Genomic DNA, 11,878 nt, shown 5'->3' with positions numbered 1-11,878 from the left:
ATAAATAAGCCACCTTTGTAAATCGGTGCTTTTTTCCCCAAGTTGGAGAACTATGCCAGATTCCCCCCTCCTTCCTCCATCTAGCTAAGGCCTTACTCTTAATGGTTAGATGGGGCAAACTGCCGACAATTTACAGAAACAGCTCTTCCACTCGCCCTCAAAACCTCATGGGGTGGGCACGAGTGTCCGCGTCTCAAGTCTGGGCTAAACTGCCCAGGGGCCGGGCCAGAGCGGCCAGACCAGGGATGAGACGGAACGGCCGGAGGGGGGCGCGGCGAGAGCGACGGGCACCAGGCCCCTTTGATCACAGCGAGGTCAGCGTCACGCGCCCATCTCTGCCCTTCGCCTGATAATGCGCGTCCTGTTTCTTCAAGGACTCAATTCCATCAAGTCTCCCTAGCTGCTTTCAACTCCAGCAGAAGAGGGCCCGAGAGCTACCATGGCCGCCACCCCTGGTTATACCGCGGACAGACCAAGCCGCGGGGGGGGGGGGGGGGGAAAACGGCAGCGGCCGTTCAACCGCTTCCGAAAGACCTGGGCGGGGCGTCACACCGCTCCTGGGCGCTGGTTGGTTGTTCCTTGTCCCCGCCCCCTCGCCCTGAGCGGCCTCCGTCTCCTTTGACCTCAATTTCAAGTCATGCGCTGGGCAGCGGTTGGTCGGGCTCCCCCGAAACTTGAGTTCAATCCACCCAATGAGGAGCGGGCTTCGCGGAGACTGTCGGGAAAGGTAGCTGGCCTATATAAGCGGCCTGCGGGGCGTGTCCTCGCGCTAGGGTCGCTGTGTGGGTCTCTGTGGAAAGCTCGTTTGGGGGGGGGCGGTGTGCGCCCACTAAGGCAGCACCTCAGGGACGATGGCGGAGGGAGATAATCGCAGCACCAACCTGCTGGTGAGTCGTGAGGGAACCAAGCAGGGCCTCCGGACTTGGGTGGGCTTAGCCTGGCGGCGCTTGCGGCCTCGTTCCTATCACCCTTGGTGGGCCCGGTCCTTCCCTCCCGGTTCCCAGGCGTAGGCGACGACGCCCGCCCCTTGGGCCTCTTGGGTAGGTGCAGTGTGGCGGTCACTAGACGTGTCGACTCCTAACATCCCCTGGGGAAGGTACAAGATGGGGTGAGGAGGGCGCGTGATCTCGCACCGCGAACAGGGAATGAAGAGGAAGTGGGAGAAGGGGGCCTGCGATAAGCCTGGGGTGAAACCTGGGGCAGAGGGCCGCGAGGGGCCTGTCGAGCGCTTTTGAGCCCCAGGCCCCCAGTCATACCCGAGGTTCCCTCTCTTTGATTTCAACCAGGCTGTCCTTTCGTTCTTTTCCCCCATACTTGGCCAGGGGTGGAGGGTCAAAGGGCTGCTGCCGAAATTTGTTAGAGCTGGCACAGCTTAAACCGCGGGGAACTGGGACCAGGGTCCAGCAGGAAGGACAGTGGGAGGACCTTGCGTTTGTCTGGAGTTTGTAAGGGAGGGGTGTGTGTGTGTCACAGGATGACTTTAGAATAAGCAGGGGTCTGAAAGAACTGCAGTGACGTATCACAGGCGGACAAATTTAACCTCACTACGAGTTTCACGGCTCGATCTAGGCAAAAACGAGAGAAATCCTTGCCTTTTGTCCGTTGCCACAATGAATAGAGGAACCAAAGAATTTAATCTTTGACGTTTGATATTCAAGAGCCCAGGTGCTAATGAATTAAGTGACTTTGCAGGGAAGTTTTGATTGTGCGAGATTTTCATTTTGCATTGGTTTCTAGAAATTCATGACCTGTTCGTTTAAACACACACAAACACACTTCTCTTTAGTTAGCATAGTTAGCCCCAGCCAGGTTCCATTTAGAGGATTGCTTGAAGCACAAAGAATTGCCCAAATTCACACAGTTTATTGAAATGACAGATCCTGGCCTGGAGTTCAGCTGCTCTTTCCAGCAGAGCAGTGTAACTTTAAGGAGAACAAAGCCTTTGGCTTTGGATTTCCTGGGTTCAGATCTTTTAATCTGTCTGTATCTGTTACTTCATGTGTAAAATGAGGTTTGTAACAATACCACCCTTTTAGCATATTGGGAGGATTAATTAAAGTATAAGCATATAAAATACTTAAAGAGTTTCTGGCACATAGTAATCTCATATTTAACTATATCAAGCATGATATATAAAGTCAGAAATGTTGAAGTCACCTAAGTGATGAGTGTGGCACAGATAGATAGCATCTTTATTAAGATTGGGCTGCACTGTCCTCTGTCTTTTGTATATTTCCCAGTGATAACATTTATAAGGGCACATGGGTTTCTTTCAGTTCTTTTTCCTGTACCAAAATCAGTTTAGGGGCTTTTTGCCACATTGACTCATTCTAGAAGTCTACTTTCAGCAGATTGTCAGATTTGCAGAGAAATTTGAAGTCTAACCAAATGTCCTGGTAAGTGTAAGAAGCACTCATTGTATTGAGGAGATATATTGAGCTTAAGATGCCTCATGTAATTTGGTGAAAGTAGTTTTACTTAATTGTGCAACTGATGCCAGCATCTAAATGATTCCATTACACAAAGCTATTTTAAAAATTGAATGCTGTTCAAGGAGAGGGTTTCCTAATGGATTTAGAAGTAGGGGTATAAATCAATGAAATGACAAAACAGATCAGTTCTTACCACCTGAAAAATGAGCAAATTTAAAGCGATCTAATTTTATATTTTGGGTGCTGCCACTTAGTAATGCATGACTTTGAGAGAGCTAGTTACCTATTCTGAGGTCACTTTCTTTGTTAAATGGGTCTCATTATCCCACACACTATGAGGGGCTCTATAAGGATTGTTACATGAGGTATGAAGAGTAGCCCAGTGCTTGGACTTGGAAGGTGATTGTTAAATGATAGGTTGTCCTCCCCCCCGACCCCAAATGGATTTCTGTCTTTGGTACCAAATTTGCAGAATTTTTTAGGAACTAATTTAAGATAGTGACTTGGTTGAGAGCTGTTTTACATTCTTGGTGTCTTAAAAAAATTTAACTCTCTAGGAAGCACAGAAATGTTGGGAGTAGTAAAATGATCGCTTTACATGTTGGTCTTATGTAGGCTGCAGAGACTGCAAGTCTGGAAGAGCAGCTGCAGGGATGGGGAGAAGTGATGCTGATGGCTGATAAAGTCCTCAGATGGGAAAGAGCCTGGTTTCCACCTGCCATCATGGGTGTGGTTTCTTTGGTGTTTCTGTAAGTGAGCTATTAAATTACTGTGGATTGTGCTTGTTATTAAAAAGGGCCCAGGTAATACACAGCCTCCATTTTTGAAAGTGCCTAAGTCTTTTGTAATGTGTAATCTGTAAAGAATGCCTTTTCTTAGAGCAGTTCTCCTAGTTTTCAGAATTTGTAGTACTTAGTAAACTCGGTAACTTAAAGCAATTGAATAAATCAGTGGCTCTCACACTTTTTGGCCTTTAGGACCCTTTACACTCCTAAACAGTATTGAGGACCCCAAGGAGCTTTTTTCTTTGATATTTACATTAATCATTGCAACTATGATGTTATCACATTCTGAAGCTTCCCGGAAAACCACTTGTGAGAAACTGAGAATGAAAAAGGCAGATAACATCTTTGAGACCCAAAAGACTTAAGTGAATAAACATCTTCAGCTAGGAATAATAATGACTGTTTTTCTAACCATTAATTTTTTTTTTTTTTTTAAACAGGACTATCTACTATCTAGATCCATCTGTTCTGTCCGGTGTTTCCTGTTTTGTTATGTTTTTGTGCTTGGCTGACTACCTTGTTCCCATTCTAGCTCCTAGAATTTTTGGCTCCAATAAATGGTAGGTGGTATAATGATTTGGCTAATTTCTGTGAAGTTACTGAACCTGGTGGCTGTGATTAGTGTGCTGCAATTAAGCACATAGAATTGTCTAACTAGGGCGCCTGGGTGGCTCAGTTGGTTAAGCGACTGCATTCAGCTCGGGTCATGATCCTGGAGTCCCTGGATCGAGTCCCGCATCGGACTCCCTGCTTAGCAGGGAGTCTGCTTCTCCCTCTGACCCTCCCCCCTCTCATGTGCTCTCTCTCAAATAAATAAATAAAATCTTTAAAAAAAAAAAAAAAAGAATTGTCTAACTATTGGATACGTAGGGGTTAGGATTGTTGCTTTTATATGAAGAGTTTCTTAGCTGATTCAGTTATAAATCATGAATTTCCAGTACTTATATCTTCATAGTTCTTTTACAGTTTAGCATTTATTTATTTATTTTTAAGATTTTATTTATTTTTGCAAGCGCGAGCAGGAGCCTGGTGCGGGGGGGGCGGGGTGCAGAGGGAGAAGCACACTCCCAGCTGAGCAGGATCCTGGGATCATGACCTGAGCTGAAGGCAGGCTTAACTGACTGAGCCACCCAGGGACCTTAGCATTTATTTCGCCTTTTTTTCCTTTTTAGACCTTTTTATTGAAGTGAGGTTTTTTTGAGGTAATGTTTTATCAAATATTGCAGAACTCATAATGAGCTTTCCATAGAAATAGTATGTTTATATTTTATATTTATTTTCTTTGATATTTAAGATGCTATAGTTTGCAGGCTATTTTTGAATGAATATGAAAGCAGTAACGTAAATTTTTGTCCATTTATTGAGCAGCTATTTATTGAATGTCTACTTTTTTGTTAGGCACTGTTCTGAGTGCTGTGAAATATTTTGACTCTTAAGATGCATCTTGTGTTTAAGGTTGATGTTGACACAGTGTAGTGGTAGTTAGCTAAATGCATAGCAAGTGCTTCAGAATAGATGCATTAAAGTATTTTAACTTCCCTCTGGAATGTTGCATTTCTCACTTTTGATCCAAATAATCAACAAAACTAGATGCTGGAGTAGATTTTTTTTTTTGGTCCTAGTTGCTTTTCTCCCTTGATTGTTTAATTTGATCAGTAGTCTACATGTGCCTTTAGTTTTTTTTTGTTCCCCTGATAATAGCAAATTATAAAATAATTCTGTAAAATAAATAATTTTAAATACATGCCTTATGGATCTTTAAGAACAAATTTGGACATTTTAGGGGAATTTGCTTAAATTACGGGATAATTAAGCATTTTATTTAAAAATGTTTCCCCTCTAGCAGAACAGATTAGTGTTAGGAAATGCCCTTTGAATTGTTTTTCACATGTAGTAATGAATTAGGCTGCTGTTTTTTGGGCAAGTTTGTAACCATGTAATGTAGCAACTTAACAAAGGAAATCTTCTGACCTTGACTTTATTAGTCAGATGACATTCTAATCTGCTAATTCATAACTCCTGGAGAAAAGTTTTCAGAAAGAAATACTGGTAGTTTCATGGTAATCAGTATGTGGCTCAGTCCAGAGCAATTTTATTTTTTGATCTTTTTTAAAATTTTTTTATCTTAATGAGGAAGGAAGAACACTGTTGCATAGCCACAATTCAGCCTTGACCATTGACGGCGTTTAACTTCTAGTTGTTTACAAGAAGTTCCAGGGCTCATCAGGAACCCTTCTGCTGTATCTATCACTGCAGTTTTACAGGGACCGGAACTAGAGGAGCAAAAGGAATCTACCCCCCAGTGTAGGTTCTACGCCAATATATCTGTATAGCAAAGACAGTATAAGGGTGACCTTTTTTTTTTTTAAATCAGAATCCAAAAAACATTAAAAAAGGCTTTCTTGGAGGATCTTTTTATATTTTTACTGCTGTTTTGTTTATATTTTCCCTCACTGGGACTAAATTTATAAAGAATTTGGATTTGAGCTGTTTGTTGCTGCCTTGGCATCAAGTGTCTGAAGCCCAGCTGAGGGTATTATGCTTGGAATGCAGTAGTTATTATCTTAGTGAAGAGTGCTCAGATAGAGCTGCAGGGTAGAAACTTCACATCTTCCTCAAAATAGTGAGACACTGATGGGCTACAACCCAGAATTCTTTTGGATTTGAAAAATAATATAGGAGTAGAGAAATTAATTTATACTGATTTCTGCATGGCCCATAGTAGCCTTGAATCTTTTGTTACTATAATTAACCAAATGTGGTTTTAGAAGCACGGATTACCATTGCTTTGTACATACACATGTCTTTATGTAAAAACTTATTCCCGAGTTTTCCATGGTGTCTTAATGGTACAGAAACTTTCACGATTATAAGATAATGTGAATTGTTTTTTATTTAAACTTTTTTTAGGGGATAGCTTTTTAAATTTGAGAGGATGATATATTTCTGTTTACTATAAAGACTTATAGTGAAGGGGAAAATTTTTTTGTAGGACCACTGAGCAACAGCAAAGATTCCATGAAATTTGTAGCAATCTGGTAAAAACTCGACGCAGAGCTGTGGGCTGGTGGAAACGCCTCTTTACACTAAAGGAAGAAAAGCCTAAAATGGTACTTTTTTAGTTTTGACTTATTTCAGTAAAGCAAAATTTTAAGATTGGGTCTATTTTTACTTCATTGTAGTCTAATGATAGCCTTTTTGTTTTAATAGTTTAATATTTATATTCAGTAGTTTGATATTTATCATTATCCATTGGTTTAACTCCTCTGAGTACATTCATAAATGTTTGTATGAATTAGACTGAATTACTGGAAGTTAAATGACATTTCCATTTAATTTTGTACTCTAGTAGAGCAAAATTTTTGTTTCTTTTTACTTACTGAAATAAAAGACAAATAAAAAGCATTTGTTCTCTTATCTCTTAGCTTCACATAAGGTCACAATGTGAATTATTAATTGTAAAAGTAGTATAATGTATTGTAAATTAATTTATACAGAGAATTATAGTAATTCTAGGAGGGAATGTGTGTAAATTTTATAAAGTAGATCTAGTGGAGTTTTCTATGGATTTTATATAATGTATAAATACCAGGTCTCTTTAAAGAAAAGTGGTAATAAATACTGGATTATTTTCCAACCTTTGAAACAACATCCTACAGTTAAGCTTCCTAGTCTTTTTCTAGGACTTGATAAATTTTTGTTGTTTTCATTATTTAGTACTTCATGACCATGATCGTTTCTCTTGCTGCGGTTGCTTGGGTGGGACAGCAAGTCCACAACCTGCTGCTCACCTATCTGATAGGTAAGTCTTTGAGGAAGAACTATAGGCATATTCTGGCCACTGAAGTCTGATTGGAACTTAGTCAACAAATAAGTGTGTGTTTATAAGATTAAGGCACAGATGGAGGAATTGGGAGTATAGAGAGATGACTAAAACCCATGTCCTTGTTTTCTGGGAGTTTGTGGTCATACAGTAAATTAAAACAACATAATAACCAAGGTAGAAAGTGACATGCGAGAGGTAAAAGTAAGCAGTGTGTGTTATTTGAGGTTTGAGGGGTGTGATAGCAGAAGTTTCCGGGGATAAATACAATGAAAGTAATGGATTTTTTATTGGTTCCTCCCATTAGAGTGCCTAATAGTCTGGGAAACTACTTCTATAAAATGTAATAATCTAGAGGAAATTAATTGCTGTCTCCTTCATTTTGTTTATTTTTAAGTGACTTTCTTACTGTTGCTTCCTGGATTAAACCAGCATGGAATCATTTTGAAGTACATTGGAATGGCCAAAAGGGAGATAAATAAGCTTCTCAAACAAAAAGAAAAGAAAAATGAATAATGCATCTGCTTTATTCAGTGTAATGAATGGCATATACATTGTCCTTGGGAACAGTTTCTATTATGCTGTCTGGATACTAAAATGTTACAGAAGTAGCTCTTTGCTCTCCCTCTTTTGCCCTTAGTGCGTAGAAATTCAGACTTGCCGAGTAAGGCTTTATGCATAGTGTCTTCATGTGAAGTGTAGCTGGATGCATTCTCATCAGTTGGCCTTATATGGACAACTCATTCGTGAGTACGACTTGTTTTGATTTTTCTCCACCCAGGTTAATTGCATTCTTACTTTTAGGCAACTTCCTTTAAAATAATATAGTGGTGAACTTCACCTTTTAGTACAGTTAACTGTGACTTTGGATAATTGTTCCAGTTGATCTTTGCTTTAGCTAGATACGAGTTAGTGGTCTGTGGCTACAGGAAGCTGGTTCTACTGTCTGCTTCCACAGTCTGCTTAAACTGCCTGGCTTCATGAATACAGAGACCAAGTTGACCACTTCCAATGAAGAGACCAATTAAGATTCATTCCTCATGCTGTTTCTATACAATGGGAGAAGAATCCTCTGGAATAAAATGAAACCAATTCCATGCCCTAGTATGTGCTGGTTTCTGCCTTGTGAAAAACTTAGTAATTTGTAAGAAACATTGATCTTTCCTCCCAAACGGGGAATATGACAGGCTTTGAGCTCGTCTCTCCTTGCTCTTAGACTTCCAAGTTAGTAGATCCTTAGAGGCTTTTTAACAGCAGGCTTCCAGAAGTTTGTGTTTAGGATTTTTAGCATATTTTTAATTTCAGGTTTTCAGCCGACTGAAACTAAAGTATGTAATAGGTTAAGACTCAGGTCTATGACCTTCACTTCAACACCAGCCAATAAAGGACAGAAGTCTTCCTATACTTAGTCAAGAGTCATTTCAGTAGAAAATAACCTTAGCCTACTAATTTTTCAAGACCAGACTAAGCCTTTGAAGGTAAGCCTCAAGATTCTTATTTGAAGGTAATTGCTGGCTGCTTTGGTCCCCAGAGATTTGGCACAGGAGGTGGTGTTTATGCTGGCATCTGACTTTTTTCCTAGATCTCTCTCTGAAGAGTGCAAGGGCTGCTGGGGAGAGCAGACTTTTGGCGACGATAGGTGGCCTCTGGTCTACAGAAATTTTGTAACTGCTTGGAAAGTGTCTTAGAATCATTTTCCCTCTCAGTAGCTAGAAATTTAGAATAGCTGAAATCTGTAGGCATGAACCTCTGAGGGCCGAAAATGTGACATTTGGGAACAGTTCTTAAACTCTGATTAACTAGCTGTAATATAGTTTTGTGAATTTACTGCACTGATGGTGGACCTTATGGTGTATCTGTCCCTAAATAAGTGTTTTCTCCCCTTCAATATTACTGTAAACAGTGGCACCCATTGTAGCATATGTTTGATTTTTTTTTAATGTTTCCTATGAAAACTACAAACTACCTTAATTTTTACATGTGTTTCCTCATTGTAGATAAGCCTATCTTGCTATCTGGATTTTTTTGTGTATATGTGTTCTACCAATTAACTACTTTTGCAGTTTTAATCTTGTATTATTTCTTCTACTTTGTTTTATGTAAAAGGGGGAAAATAAAAAAGCTGGAATCCCTCCTTGTGTGTCTTCTTTTTTATACCTTAGCTGTTAAGGTGTTTACATTGTTTACATGATTGGATTTGTGCATCCAGTTAATGAACAACCCTAGGTGATCATTATGTGCCTACACGGTTCTTTTTAAGAACAAAATGAAAGAAAAGGTGTAAATTCATTCCTCCAGCAAACATTCAGGCACCATGCTAGATGGAAAAGGAGACAGAATGAGTAAGTATTGGCCAAAGATGAGTGTGAGAGGACTACACTGGACGAACAGGCAGGGAACGATGCAGGCTCACGAGACGTCCTGTCATGATTATCTCTGCTTCAGGGTCCAGCTCAGAGTTCAGTGCTTGCTTATTGGTGTTTGACTTCTGTCTGCACTTTGAACTCTAATTATGAAAAATTTTAAATTGGGGGGCACCCTGCTCATGCAGTCAGTAGAGCATGCGACTCTTGATCTCTGGATTGTGAGTTGGAGCCCCACATTGGGCATAGAGTTTACTTAAAAAAATGGATGTTTTTATCAATGGGCCTCACTGTTTATACTTCGTGGGTCTTGGGAACAGATTCAAATGACAAGCCCTCTGACCCTTGTCCCTCCCACCAAAAGTTTGACTTCTTAGAATCTCCTGGGGTTTTGGTGATATCCAGAAAAGGGAAATTTTAACCCAGTCACTGTAGGTCTCTCCATGGTCACCTGATATTTGAAGTGCTGGTCTTCTACCATGCATCTGTGATTCATTCTCAGGCTAGTCTCATTTGGCTGGCTTCCCAGGCCAGCTCTGGCCACAGCAAAAGTCCCTTTTTGACATTTGCCTTGGCACCACCTCCAGTGGAGGTCCCATCCAAGAGTTTATAGGATACTGAGAGGAGGTCATTTTTTTTTTTAATTTTTTTTTAAAGATTTTATTTATTTGAGAGAGAGCACATGAGAGTGGGGAGGGTCAGAGGGAGAAGCAGACTCCCCGCCGAGCAGGGAGCCCGATGCGGGACTCGATCCCGGGACTCCAGGATCATGACCCGAGCCGAAGGCAATCGCTTAACCAACTGAGCCACCCAGGCGCCCCATGAGAGGAGGTCATTTGCAGTTAGTTGTGTGAAGAAGAGTGAATGGGGGCGCTTGGCTGGCTCAATTGATAGAGCATGTGACTCTTGACTTCAGGGTTGTGAGTTCAAGTGCCACATTACGCATGGAACCTACTTTTAAAAAAAAAAACACTCTTAAGTGCTCTGTCTACAGAAAAAAAAAAGTGAAGGGATTTTTGAGTTTTTACCAGTTGGTTTTTACCAGCAGTTTATCTTCCACATGTTAACATTTTAACAAGTCAGATCACATTCCCATTTGAAGATGTCTGAGCAAGCAGGTTCCAGGTTGCCTGCAGCATAAATCACAAACTTGTGAGGCAATTTACAGCTGGCCCCCTGTTCTGCCATTCCTTCACCCTGTTTTCCAATTTTAGCCTAGCTATTCTGAGATTTCTATTTGTCTTTATATGATTCCATTCCCTCCTAGTTCTTGGAGCCATCTACTGCCCCACACACCCTTCCTATTTTGGGATCAGGTAGTCCTAGATTCAAACCCCATTAAGCAATTTACCTAGTAGCTTAGACAAGAAACCACTTTTTGCTTTGACATTTCTTTTTAAGATTATTCATTTGAGAGAGTGAGCAAAAGTGAGAGTGGGAGGGAGGGGCAGGAAGAGAGGGAGAGAGAATCTCCAGCAGACTCCCTGCTGAGCACAGAGCCCAACGTGGGGCTTGACCTCAAGACTTTGAGACCATGACCCAAGCTGAAATCAAGAGTTGGATGCCCAAACAACTGAGCCCCTGCCTTTTTTTTTTTTTTTTAGGATTTTATTTACACATTTGACAGAACACAAGCAGGCCAAGCAACAGGCAGAGGGAGAGAGAGAAGCAGGCTCCCCACCGAGCAGAGAGCCCAATGTGGGGATTGATCCCAGGAACCTGGGATCATGACCTGAGCCGAAGGCAGACATTTAATCAACTGAGCCACCCAAGTGCCCCTGACTTTTTAAATTGAGAGTAAATTAAGTCAGTTTCAAATTGAATTTAGTTACCTCATTCATGAAATGAGGGTAAAAGTACAGATCTCAGAGGGGCATTATACATTTGTTTTGAGGATTCTATGAGCTCATAGAAAGGAAGCACATAGCAGCAGTTCTGTGAAATCTTTAGCAACTTTCCAGGCCAACTCTGCATCCCCACAGCACTTCATATCGGCATCCCATATAGCAAACTGCCTGGTATTGTATTCTTACTTAGAGGTCTGTTTTCCCTGTTGGGATCTGAACCTCTTAAGGTCAGAAACACTGGGGTGCCTGGGTGGCTCAGTTGTTAAAGCTTCTGCCTTCGGCTCAGGTCATGGTCCCAGGGTCATGGGATCGAGCCCTGCATCGGGCTCCCCTGCTCGGCGGGAAGCCTGCTTCTCCCTCTCCCACTCCCCCTGCTTGTGTTCCCTCTCTCGCTGTGTCTCTCTCCTGTCAAATAAATAAAATCTTTAAAAAAAAAAAAAGGTCAGAAACATTATCTTTGTCCCCGCAGAGTCTGGTAAAACACGGGGCACATGGAAGACAGATGTTGAATGAATGAATGAACTGTATAAAGAGATAGTGGATGGTGCTATTTTTCTATTTATGTACAGGAAGGCTATTGAAGGAAAGTGGGTTTCTTAACTCCCCACTGTTGCTAATGCCCTCAGTT

General features: G+C 41.4%; 1 protein-coding gene across 1 annotated transcript; it reads left to right on the top strand.

Annotated features, from left to right (window-relative positions):
* Positions 1-766: 766 nt before the first annotated feature.
* ARL6IP1 (ADP ribosylation factor like GTPase 6 interacting protein 1) lies at positions 767-9,174 on the top strand. Its single transcript, XM_021698051.1, has 6 exons — positions 767-887; positions 3,048-3,181; positions 3,658-3,777; positions 6,210-6,327; positions 6,935-7,019; positions 7,438-9,174. Exons 1-6 carry the CDS (start codon positions 852-854, stop codon positions 7,554-7,556), a joined length of 612 nt encoding a protein of 203 aa, XP_021553726.1. The 5' UTR covers positions 767-851; the 3' UTR covers positions 7,557-9,174.
* The last annotated feature ends 2,704 nt before the right edge of the window (positions 9,175-11,878 follow it).

This window comes from Neomonachus schauinslandi, chromosome 5 (assembly GCF_002201575.2).
Source record: "Neomonachus schauinslandi chromosome 5, ASM220157v2, whole genome shotgun sequence".
NCBI classification, from domain to species: domain Eukaryota; kingdom Metazoa; phylum Chordata; class Mammalia; order Carnivora; family Phocidae; genus Neomonachus; species Neomonachus schauinslandi.
Note: the sequence above shows the minus strand (reverse complement) of the source record. Positions and strands in the feature narration are given on the sequence as shown.